This window comes from Halyomorpha halys, unplaced genomic scaffold (genome assembly GCF_000696795.3).
Source record: "Halyomorpha halys isolate HHAL.00 unplaced genomic scaffold, Hhal_1.1 Scaffold423.1, whole genome shotgun sequence".
NCBI classification, from domain to species: domain Eukaryota; kingdom Metazoa; phylum Arthropoda; class Insecta; order Hemiptera; family Pentatomidae; genus Halyomorpha; species Halyomorpha halys.
This window is the reverse complement of record NW_027105827.1, coordinates 104982-117304: the sequence shown is the minus strand read 5'-3', so window position 1 is coordinate 117304 and position 12323 is coordinate 104982. Positions and strand designations below refer to the sequence as shown.

The following is a 12323-nucleotide window of genomic DNA, read 5'->3' as shown; positions in this document are numbered from 1 at the left end:
ACAGCTTAAGGTATAAGCCAGCGTAATAGTCCCTCTTTTGCGAACTATTAAGTGTTTCCTTTCCGTTCCACCAGAGGTCGAAAAGTACTCCAGAGGCACTCGAGCGGCATTAGTTAGGAGTTGAGGAAAATGGAGTAGGGAACCCTGCTCTCCGGCCACTGTCAATATTAGCACCATTCAACGGCTAGCACGTTCTTTTCCACCTTCTTTTTAGTCTTTAAGGGTCTTCAGTCTTCTTACATTAGTTTTTGTATTTCTCAACGAAGAAGTCGTTATAAAACTTAGGGCAGCATGATCCTTCTAAATGGCAAATTATTTACTTTAATTTAATTTTATAACTAGGAGTTCAATCTGAAATAGATTGAACCAGTTTACTATTTTCATTCTTAATCAGCTCATATAACACGGTTCATGGTCAATGGAAAATTCAAATTACTAACAAGTTTTTTCAATTAAATAATAAAAGAAATAACTGAAAATAAAAAAGGCAAAAACTTTTATTTGAACTTTAATCAAATATCTGTATAATCAATCTACGATAATAAGAAATACCATTTATAATATTTATATTAACTTTTTAGGTAGATAAAATGAGATGTGCTACCTCTGGTCTGGATATGATCTCATGCCTTCAGCCATGTACATATTACATAAGTTAGGATTGGTAAAATTCTGAATGAATTCCTAAACTTTTGTTTTGATAGTTCAATCTTAACTGCCACCAGGTTTAAATTAAAACTGTGTAAACCTAGCGTACTTTTTATACAATGTTATGGCCTGACATTATGTATTATCAACTCTTAAAATGGCCACGTTATGATCATTTTCAAAATTTGATTTGAAATTTTCTCTATAGAAACATCGAGACACAACGAAAATTAAACCGGGAGGTTGGGATACACTCGTATCCCCCTGAGCCAATGTGGTTCAGTATTGGGCGATTAACGAGGCCGATATATTATTAACAATCGTCACAAAATGTTCGTATATCAAATTTGGAGGTAAATATTTCCTAATCTATATTGGGCAAAGCTATACACAACGTACTGGCCATGGGTGTAGCCTCGCCGTTAGAATCATGACATGCTCTTTCGTAAATCCGTAAATTTTGCGGACCGCGCCCTCGTCGATTTTCTCCTGATTTGTTACCAATGTTTGCCCGATATTTGACGTATAAACATCTAGAGATGATTGCAAAATTACGACCACATTACTCATCTAATACCGTAGCCATGGCGTAACATATAGGCAAAGTTAGATAAGGGTATGTCCGTAGATATTTTTTTAGATATGGGAGGATTTGAATTTGTTTATTTTAAATTCTAAATAATGAGTGAAATAATTGGAGTCTGACCCTAGGTGATGTATTAAATGTATTAAATTAGTATTTTATAGGATTTACGAAATGTCATTTCATGATTATAATGGCGAGGCTACACCCATGCCCAATATTTTGTGTATAGTTTTGCACAAGTAAAAAGTTCCCAATAATTTTAAAAAATAAATGGATGGGAAAATGAGGGATTGAAACTGGGAAGATTTTAGTAAACAATTTAAAAGAATACCAATTAGATCATTTACGAAGAGATGGTGATATTTAGATGTTTTTCCATGTGGTGTTTTAATAGAAAAGATAATTATTTAGAAGGAAAAAAAAATTATTTACCAAATAGAAATGGAGGTATCAATTTCAACATTAGGATATATCGGGTGGACTCTTCTTGAAATACAGATCTGTCAGGAAAAATACTTTTACGCCTGCGTAAGTAGAAGTGAAAGTATTACTAAAAGAATAAAAATATTGCTATGAAGTTCAAAAGTTTACCTTAACTACAAGTTTATCGTTCATTTCTCTCATCTTAATCGACCGGAGGAAAAGTAACAGGTAAGTAATCTCTTAATTATATTGTTTTGTTTCAAAGTTTATGAATAGTTATCATTAACTTTACGAAGTGAGATCATAAAATAATAATTGGACATTAATCCAATATTAGATGACTTTTTAAACTTTATTTTAGCATTGTCGCGATGGTTTATAGCTTCATTATCATAACATTTTAGGCCAAGATTTCAGGCGCCAAAATTTTAAATAAAATTATAAATAGATTTTGCGTGATAGTGGTTTAATTAACAGCTAACCTAACAACATACATAATTGTTTTTCTTTTTAGAGATAATTTGTTTATTGAAAATTTGTGAATCACCCGTATAATGATTACCGAACTATGCCTTATAATTCAGTTAATCGTATACTTTGTAACCTATCATAATTAAAGCTTTATTTTGCTTCATTTTTGAAATACATAAATTTTTGAAAAATATAAATTTGTATTCAGACCCGGTATTAGTTGATACGAGGTCCTGTGTAACCCTTTATTGCCCCCCCCCCCATATTGTCAACGAACACAACTCGTAGGTTTAACAACTTCCTCCACTAAATTAACGTAGGGCAGAACTCTTAACTCAGTTTAAATATTTTTATTTTTTGAGCAAGGTACGGTGTGGCCGTATCCTTCGCACCTGCCTGAGACCTGAGCAATTCGTATTAATAAACTGTATAAAGAAAGTACGGATTTATTATTCAACAAATGTATTGTTCCACTTACCTGTATGGATCCTTAAGTTCCTCTGTCACAAAGTTGAGGTAGTTCCAGCCCCCATAGGCGAAGAGGCCGGAGAACAAGGCCATACTCAGGGATACCATGCACCTGGCTGGGTCCGTTTCGCTGCCCTTCCATGGCTCTGCCAGGTAGCTTGTGTTACCTAATCAAAGGATATATCTATCAAATATATAACCATAAATAAGAACATAATAGTTTGAAAAAGGTATGTTTAAATGTATGTAAATATATTTTCCTATAGCACCTTGTAGAAAAGGCGCATTTATAAAATAGAAACCGCAAGCCTGTGTTTTTCGCCAATATTACCAATCATTCACTTATCACTATATCTCAATAACGACAACATCTAAAAATGTGAAATAAATAACGTTGATTTTTCTAGGTGTTTTAGATGAGCAATAAGGCTGGGTTTAAAAAATTCGCACCCTGGTTAAAAAAAATATATTTAAAAACAAAAAAAATATATGTAATTTTTTCGAATAACTCAACAACTATCTTAGGTATTTTTAAAAAATATAATCTTCTGAGAAGATTATAGCCACTCATTTAAAATATACTTAAATTCTCGGTCTGAAATTGACTTGGCATCAAAAAATATTTGGGGAGTAATACATCCATATAAAATATAAATTATTTAAACAAATAATAATAAATTTAACAAACAACTCTATTAGTTCTTTAGTTCCAAGTTTCTTTACGATATTCATGTAAATAGATCTTATAGTAACCAAGTTAGGGGTACTGATAAAAATTACCTACAACTTTACAAGGGTTAAATATTGGGTGAAAATAAAACATAAAAAATATATAGTAAGATCGTGATATCCTAAGTTGACGGATTTAGAAGGCTTGGACGGAAATATGCCCTAGAGGAAGGATGGATTTGCATAAAATCCTCAATGATCCTAGCTATATTTCTCTTTTGTTTGACTAACTCTCTCACTAATTTAATTTTTTTTTATAAAACATATCTACCCACTGTTAATAAATTATAGATTCAATCTCAGAGACCTTTTTGTTTCATTCATTTAAATTGCTACTTAATATGGATTTAAGATATTTACAAGATGAGTAATGAACCTTATCACAATGAAAAATGTTCCTTTTGGCATTAAAAAAAACAAAAACCAAAACAGAAAATTTTACACAATGTTTCTTCTTGTTGTATTATATATTTTGTTAAATACAACGTTTTGGTGCTTTTCACCCACCTTCAATATACAAATTTTATTAGCAGTTATATTGTCATTTTGGTGTATATCCATAATTATATATTTTGTCCTTAATGCAAATATATATATAAAATTTAAACTATTCTAAAGTATATCAGTTTCAGTATAACAAAAATTCTGAAAACAAAGAATTTGAGAGTTGGAGCACTTGTTATTGAAATACATGAATTTGTTCGCTTTCTATAATCAATTAGAAGGGATTATGATACATCCATAGAATCGATTTTTCTAAAAAAAAAAGTAACATCGATAATTTTTGATTCACTACCTTTCTAAAATTAATGACTCGATTATATTTAAAAGATCCTGAAAAAAAATATGTTTTTATTAACCAATCTATATAATGGTTTGACTATCATCCAATTAAAAGACGACGTCATATTGAACGAATTAGAAATTTTTAATTCATTTAAACAGTTGGAATACACTTGAATAAACCCGTAACTATAGAAACGACATATTTGTAATTCAAAAACTCTCCAACAGATCGTACTTGTGTCGCTCTATTAAAGTTTTCATTTACAGCCCACTGTATTATCTCAGTAGTGTCGTTACGCTCGTATTCAAAGCTGTGTCTGAAAGATAGTCCCGTCTCAAATTAGGACGATATTTATTTAAAGGTAATAATTAAAAAGATTTCATTTCGCTGCTTTGCTGTAATTGTGGTACGTCAACAAAAAAAAAGTTTTGATTTTATTTAAAAATGAGCTTTTTCTCCGATGTACGATAGACTGAGGCTAATTTCTGTACAGTATATGCATAGTTTTGGGTATATGGTTTTTCAGTAGAGTTTTTTTTGTTTTTGCCAGATGTGCCGCTATTAAAGCAAAACACAACTTTGTTAAAACAATGTATTATTCAGACAAATGACTTTTTATACAGACAAAAAAAAAAATGAGATTTCCACTATTTTAAAAATATTGGTCATTGATGAAACAATCATTTAAATATTTTAAAAGTGAAATTGGTTTTTAAACCATTTTTATTGCAAGTTACATTCAACTACTTCTCTGTAAGTCATTCTACTTTCTATAGAACATAATAATCAATGGCATTTATTGTCGTTAAATAACAGATAATAAATATTAATTTTTGTATACAGAATTATAGCAGTTTTCTTAAAACTTATATAATTTACATATCTCCTTTCAGACATGATTTCCCGTATAAAACAAATGTGCGAGCCACCGGAAGCACAACAGTCGTCCGACTTGGATAAGGTGCTACTTGAAAATGAAAAAGAAGTCTCTAAAACCAAAGAGGAGGATGAAAAGGAACCACGATTACGAGAAGGAATTGATTGTTTGAAAGACATCACTGTCACAGTATCAATGCAACTATTCAGAAAATCTGGTCTGATTTTTTTAAACATTATTTTAATATATAAACACACACAAATCAATTTTCAATGTATTTAAAATAAACTAGAACAAGTAAATATAGTTATTAATAAACTAGGCAAAAAAATAAAATAAAATAATAATAATGGTTACTGTTGTAAATTTGCAAGAGAAAGGACATTAATAAATATTGTTTTTACTTAATTACTCATTTGGTTTAGGTGAGAAGAAATTTCATGGATTTAGCTATTATAAAATTTGAAATCGAAAAAAAAATAACATCGTAAGAAACAAAGCTCATAATTGAAAGAAACAAAAAGTAACCATGAATTTAGGTTAGGGAAAAACAATAAGCACTCAAATGAAATTAAAATAAATTAAAAAGAAGTAATTTCAAAAATAGCTACAAGACCCAATAAACTATTATTTGTTTTAAAATAATCCTCTATACTACAGCCATGGAGGAAAGGGGCACTTGCTAAGAAAGTTCTGTTCCTTCAACAATTCAAGGAGGTGATCTCTTCAGCATTAAAACTCCAAATAATCTCTGAAAATTTACAGTCATTTGAAATATCTCTGAATCATAAATCAGATTAATTGATCACTTTTATTGGTCCTTATAACAAATTTCTGAGGTTATATCAGCATAGGTAATGTTTAATGTTTAGGTGACAGCAAATAAAGCTAAAACACTATTGGGCAAAGATTATCATTAGTTAAAACTAATAGCTAAAATTGGCACGGATATGATATTTATTTATTTATCAATTCATGAATAAGGGTAGTATCCTTGGCAATTTAAGCTATTAGTTTAAACTATAGCTAACCTTTGCCTATCTTTGAGTGGAAGATTCCATAGGAAACCAAGATTAATCTTCTGGTTGTAGAACTAACTATATATATATTTTTTATTTTATCTTTTCTCAGCAACCTTTAATTCCATGGACCGAAACCGTCTTTGGAATATCGTGACTAAACTGATTGTTCTTTGTAAAAAAAAAAAAAAAACAGTGAGCTGAAACAAAGAGAAATATAAGAAGCCTTTTAAATCAGAACAGGTGATAGACTTTCGTCAGTGCTCTTTAATTTAGCCCTTGGTAAGTTATAAAAATGAAATTTTGTATGTTAGAAAAGACTCCCTAAGACTCAGATAAGAGAAACAGAGGAAACCGGCTTGCAAGTGAACGAAGATAAAACAAAGTATACAATAGTAACCAGAAAAATCTATCGTAATAACAGATTCCATATGAATGGAAAATCATTCCCGAAAGTAAAAACTTGTAAATACTTAGTATACAGTTGTAAATACTATAAATGTTCAAGGCTGCGAAACCTCGGCTCTAATGGCCACCCTAGGATCCAGAGATTTGAAAAGAAAATACTCTCTATGCGATTTGAGATGAGAGCCTTAACACATGAAGGAGAAGAACTAACAGTAAATCGCTTGCAGATACTGTTAAGACAATATTTCATGATATGAAGACAAGGAGGATAGATGGGCGGGACATGTGACTTGAAGCCATCCATCGAGACGTCTCTAAAAAGCAATAATGTATACACAGAATTTACAAACGTGTAAACGAGCTGCAATGTAATGAGCAAATTGGAATGCAGTAGCCCAGGATAGGCAGAGGTGGAGGATGCCATGGTTGCCGAATTGGTTTAGGCCTTACCTTAGCAATCTGCCGCGGCGCCGGTTCGATTTCAGTCAGGTCAAATTGACTTATATTTCGTGGTGGCACTATGAAATAAAAATTCGGTCTTTCCAGAATAGGTAGGTAACCTGTAGGATAGTGGCGGTAAATTAAGGTGCAAAATAATAGAAAAAACTATTAAATGTTAACCAGTGTTTCGTCCCACTATGCAGGTCTTCGTGAGGGCTAAACAAGATAAAAACATTGTAAGAATTGACATAAAATTAGAATATATATACAAAGAAAGTAAGAAAATATGCAAATAAATATATGAAACTAATTGCTATTAAAACAACCGTGAAAGTATTTGTCTAAGAAGAAAATAAACAAATAATAGGAGATTATAGTTTTTTTTTATTCTTCTATTTAATTCTTAAAACGTTGAATTTAACATTAGATTTTTATGTAAGTAACGATTCATATATAATTAATAAAGATGAACCAATAATATACACTAATATGTACGTAATTAACAATAAAGGTATTGTTCCTATGCTTTGCTAGGATAACAATGAATATAATTTTACTGGAATAAAATATAGTTTTGATGATGTTTTCAAAATGTTATAGCCACTAGTACGTTTCCTTTCTCTAGCATTCACTTTTATAGATAAAAAAAGTGTGACCTTGGAATATTCATAGAGTAGTTTTTCTTTTTTTATTCACATCTTCAATTATCTGAAACAGAGCCATCCATACCTAATGGTAATTTATGAGAACTATAAAGAATATCTTAGAGATATCACTTATATTACAAATTGTATGGTCTCCATAAACAAAAAAAAAATAATAACTTTGGTCGGTATTGTATTGTATACGAGTTTCAACTAAATACGTAATTGCTTTACTTAGGTGATGGTTTATATTAATTTTTCTTTTATTTATTTAATCTTAACGCTTCAGCCAATCTTAAATTTACCAGAACACCATTAACTCTAAAAGTTTAAAAAAAATTGTAATCCTATAATCACAAAGTTAAAAGTAAAATATTTAAAACAAATTTTGGTTTGATTTACTGTAATTTTTTATTTCAGATTTTGACATTCAAATTTACTCAAAAATTAAATTTATTTTAAGAACTTTTGAAAAAATATCTCAATAAATTGAAATACTTTTTTAATCTTTGCTAATAATGAATGTATTTCAATGGGTTTTTGTTTCGTTTCATGTGAAATTTTACCTTTCAAATGACCAGACCGTAGGTTAACTTCACATATATGATAGTGCATAATTTATGTTTTCAAGTAAAAATAATATAAGACTTGCCCACAGCCTATAAATCCTAATTAATTAATTGCATTTTTCTGTATATTAAAATGTAGTATATCACTTAGATGCGATTATTTCGATGTTTTTTATAGGAAGAAAAGCAGATAATCATCCCGAAGAATATAGTTCATATCTAAAAAAGCCAAACCCGTTTACATCTATTCAAGATATCTCCAACATATTTAGTACTGCCAAACGTACAAGTAGTAGAGAAAACTGGAAAAGAAGCATTTCAAAGCAATTAAGAAACTCCGGAGAGGCCTATGAAACCTATTCAAAGAACAAAAAAATTAGAAAGTGTAGAGAAATAAAAGCTCCGTGTGGTGAAAAATGCAAGTTGAAATGTTCAGCACAGATTAATGAAAAAGAAAGGCAGGAGATCTTTTCAGCTTATTGGTCACTAGGTAATATAGAAAAGCAGAGGGAATTCATAAATAATTCAATGACGCGAATAGAACCAAAATATCGATACATTCGAGTGACAGATTCTAGGAATCCACGACAGAGGAATAATGCATATTATTTTACTCGGGAAGGAAAAAAAGTTAGAGTCTGTAAACTGTTTTTTGAGAACACTCTGGATATAAATGATAGGACGATACGCACGGTCCAGGAGAAACGGGACAAAAGCTTAGGTGCGACAATCGAACCTGATCTTCGCGGGAAGCACGGAAAGCAGAAGACTTTAGGTCCGGCAATACGACAGGAGATCCACAAGCACATAAATTCGATTCCCAAGATAGAAAACCACTACACCTTCGAAAATCCATCACGAACGTTTATAGACGGAAGTCGTTCATTGGCGGACATCCATAGAGACTATGTATCGAGCTGTAAAGCAAAGAATATACCATACGGAAGCTATGCTCTATTTCGACGAGTCTTCATGAATGACTTCAACATTTCATTTTTTGTTTCGGAGAAGGGTATCTGCGAAATATGTGTGAAGGAAAAAGGCGATTTAAAAGAGTAATTCTAAAAAAAATTAAATATTGACACGCAATATGGGAATAACTACTAGAAGGACGTGGCGTAATATGGTCTCCAGTAAGATAACCGGAGACCAAAAAGCAATATTTCTATTTATTTATTATAATTAGTTTTGTTTACAAATGCACATTTAGCTGTACTTATAAATTTCAGCATTTATGAGTTCCAGAACTGCATTATTTGGGACGAGCCTGTATATGTTGAAATACTTTCAGAAAAAACATCTGTGGCTAAGAATTAATTTGTATTCATACAATAGTGAGTGGAGGACAAAGCAAGTACAAATGTGCTGAACACATTGACTAATTTCGCTGTGCTTTCATGCCTACTGTAGGAGTGTAAAAAAGGAAAGCAAGTTACCGTAAATAATCTATTAATGCGAGGAATACTTTTAGCAAGCTTTTTATTGACTAGTAGGATCAGTGATATGAAAATTATTCTAGAAACCAAAGTGGCTTAGGAAGATTCCACCCAAGAACAAGCGCGTTCCCAACAAGAACAACGTTCCCAGTACAAGCGCCTAGACTAATGTACATAATGCTGACAATAATTTTTTTTTTTCTGTAAGATGAATAAAGAAAATGAATTCTTGTTATGATGATTATATATTATTTGAATAATATTACTAAATGAAATTATTATATAAACATGTAAATAAAATATATTAATAAATTTAAAACAAATTTTCAAAATAATGGAGTTAATAATAAAGTCAAAAATATTTAAAGACAAAATACAATCCTTAGAGGTCCCTTCCATGGTCAATCAGAATGACAATAAACGTTCAGATAATCGGAGATGGAAGGTCAGATCGTGTAAGGGAAATATCGATTCGTTATTCAAAATTTGTAAATGAGGGGTTACGAGGGAAGTGTGGGATAGCCTCAGAGTGTTTCGTAAATATCAGGTGTTCACTTTATTCTCGCGAAAAATGCTAAAATAAAGAAATAGAATAAAATTGAGGTTTCCTATTTTTATTTCTGGGCTTGGAAAACTATGTGTTAGACGCCATCTGAAGTTTGCAATAGAAAGCTAGACATTTTTAAATATAACGTTTTGTTATTTGAGCAAAATTTGTATTGTTTACAGTAACTTGAAAAGTTTATTTCGAACAAAAAATAGAATTAACTGATGAACATTTTCGTGCGATTATTTTTCATAACTTTCGACGTGGGTTATCTCTTGTATTGAGTGCATCGATGAATTCAATCGTGGTTGACCTCCGCTCCAGGACAAATTCAGTGGAAACGTCTACCTTTGGTTGTTGTCCTAGAAAACATCGATACCGTGTGTGAACTGTTAAAGCAAGATCGTCATGTGAGATTGAGAAGTCTTTGGGATTAGTATGAGCAGCATCAATCAGATATTTCATGAACATTTGGCCGTAAAAATGATTTGTTCGCGTTGAATCTTACATAATCCAACGCAACTCACAAATGCTCAAAAGACGGTGCAGGGAAATGTTGAAAAAATACGCTCAAAGTCAGTGTATAACATCCACACAGGTAACGAATCATGGATACATGTAAATGAACCCAAAACAAAAAAAATAGCAATCGAAGGTATGAATCTTCCAAGATGAGCCAAATCCAATAAAAGTTGTTCTTACAGTACAAGAGCCGGGAAGAAAAAAAGGCAGTTATCTCACCCCAATTTTTTATTACTGTAATGAAAACTATGTGTAATTACTAGTCAAAATTGATGAGTCTGCCAAGTATAGGTAGGGGAATAAAAATGGCGGCTGTATCAACACAAAAATCAAAAAACATTAATTTTTCATTCGGAGCTCTATATCTTAAAAACTACCAACAACACTAGAAAATCTAAGAGAACATTATTTAAAGAAGAGTAAATTTTCTGAAATATTAGCCCTAAAAGAGCTATTTACGTCCAATAGTTCTCGAGATATAGCTTTTTAAAAAGCAAAATTTCTTAAAAATCTTCTGAAAGATTAGTAGTTAGTTAATTTATTTTGAGAATTCTATATCTCATGAACTATGTGACGTTCAGATGTCTATTAGCACTCAAATTAAAGCTAGTTTAATGGACTATAAAGAAGTTTATGACCTTTACCTTCGAAGGAATAGTAGTTTTCATGATATTTGCTAAAATAAATTGATTTATAGTTGTTTGGACAATACGTTTGATTTATCAAAAACTTCATTTCAGAATCTTAAAAAGTAGGTTAAGATATAGAGCTCCGAATGAAAAAAATGTTTTTTATGGCTTTGAAACAGCCGCCATTTTTCATTCCCCCTACCTATACTTGGCAGACTCATCAATTTTAGCTAGTAATTATACATATTTTTCATTTATGTAATCAATTGGTCTCCATCTAAATCCAACATTTTATACGAACAATTAGAAATTAGTATTTACTGAGTTTATTTTGTCAAAAAACTACTACTCCTACAAAGATAAACATTATTAACTATTTTGTAGTAAATTTAACTAGCTTTAATTTGAGCGCTGGCAGACATCTCTACGTCCAATGGTTTCTGAAATGAAGTTTTTGATAAATCAAACGTATTGTCCAAACAACTATAAATCAATTTATTTTAGCAAATATCATGAAAACTACTATTCCTACGAAGGTAAAGGTCATAAACTTCTTTATAGTCCATTAAACTAGCTTTAATTTGAGAGCTAATAGACATCTGAACGTCACATAGTTCCTGAGATATAGAATTCTCAAAATAAATTAACTAACTACTAATCTTTCAGAAGATTTTTCCGAAACATTTTTAAAAAAGCAATTCTCCTCGAAAAATATTTAACGTAAATATCTCTAATAGGGCTCATATTTTAGCAAATTTACTATTCTTTAAATGACGTTCTTTTAGGTTTTCTTGAGTTGTTGCTACTTTTTAAGATATAGAGCTCCGAATGAAAAAAAAAATTTTTATAGCTTTGAAACAGCCGCCATTTTTCATTTCCCCTACCTATACTTGGCAGACTCATCAATTTTAGCTAGTAATTATACATATTTTTACAGGAATTCATGCAGCTATGATTTTTGATTTTCTAATGAAATTTAAAAGGGGCACCCAATCTATGGATGAAGCCTCATATTCTAAGATTCTATCAGAGCCCAGATAGTCCAGAAGCCTATATCTTACATACGCGTACCGATTGCAATCTACTCTATAATGCAGGGGAACTGTCCATATAAGTGAA

At 31.0% G+C, this 12323-nt stretch overlaps 2 protein-coding genes across 3 annotated transcripts in view; one reads left to right on the top strand and one right to left on the bottom strand.

Annotated features, from left to right (window-relative positions):
• JhI-21 (Juvenile hormone Inducible-21) overlaps positions 1 to 12323 on the bottom strand; it is a 67615-nt gene that overhangs the window by 14143 nt on the left and 41149 nt on the right. Inside the window, exon 3 of the mRNA XM_014423461.2 lies at positions 2607 to 2763. Coding sequence (XP_014278947.1) covers positions 2607 to 2763 — 157 coding nt within the window. The remainder of the gene's footprint in view (positions 1 to 2606; positions 2764 to 12323) is intronic.
• Positions 4329 to 10227, top strand: LOC106682548 (uncharacterized). 2 transcript variants are annotated; one of them, XM_014423462.2, is made up of 3 exons: positions 4329 to 4473; positions 5006 to 5206; positions 8249 to 10225. In XM_014423462.2, the coding sequence occupies exons 2-3, from the start codon at positions 5008 to 5010 to the stop codon at positions 9127 to 9129; spliced, it is 1080 nt and encodes a 359-aa protein (XP_014278948.1). In that variant the 5' UTR covers positions 4329 to 4473; positions 5006 to 5007; the 3' UTR covers positions 9130 to 10225. The 2 variants fall into 2 exon arrangements, with proteins under 2 accessions (XP_014278948.1, XP_014278949.1); XM_014423463.2 differs by lacking the exon at positions 4329 to 4473 and adding an exon at positions 4659 to 4865 and having other exon boundaries at positions 8249 to 10227.

Bases quoted from the DNA above. Each gene is read 5' to 3' on its own strand.
- LOC106682548 (XM_014423463.2), top strand. From the start codon at position 5,008: ATGATTTCCCGTATAAAACAAATGTGCGAGCCACCGGAAGCACAACAG. The intron at 5,207-8,248 runs GTCTGATTTTTT...TGTTTTTTATAG, and splicing joins GCAACTATTCAGAAAATCTG to GAAGAAAAGCAGATAATCAT.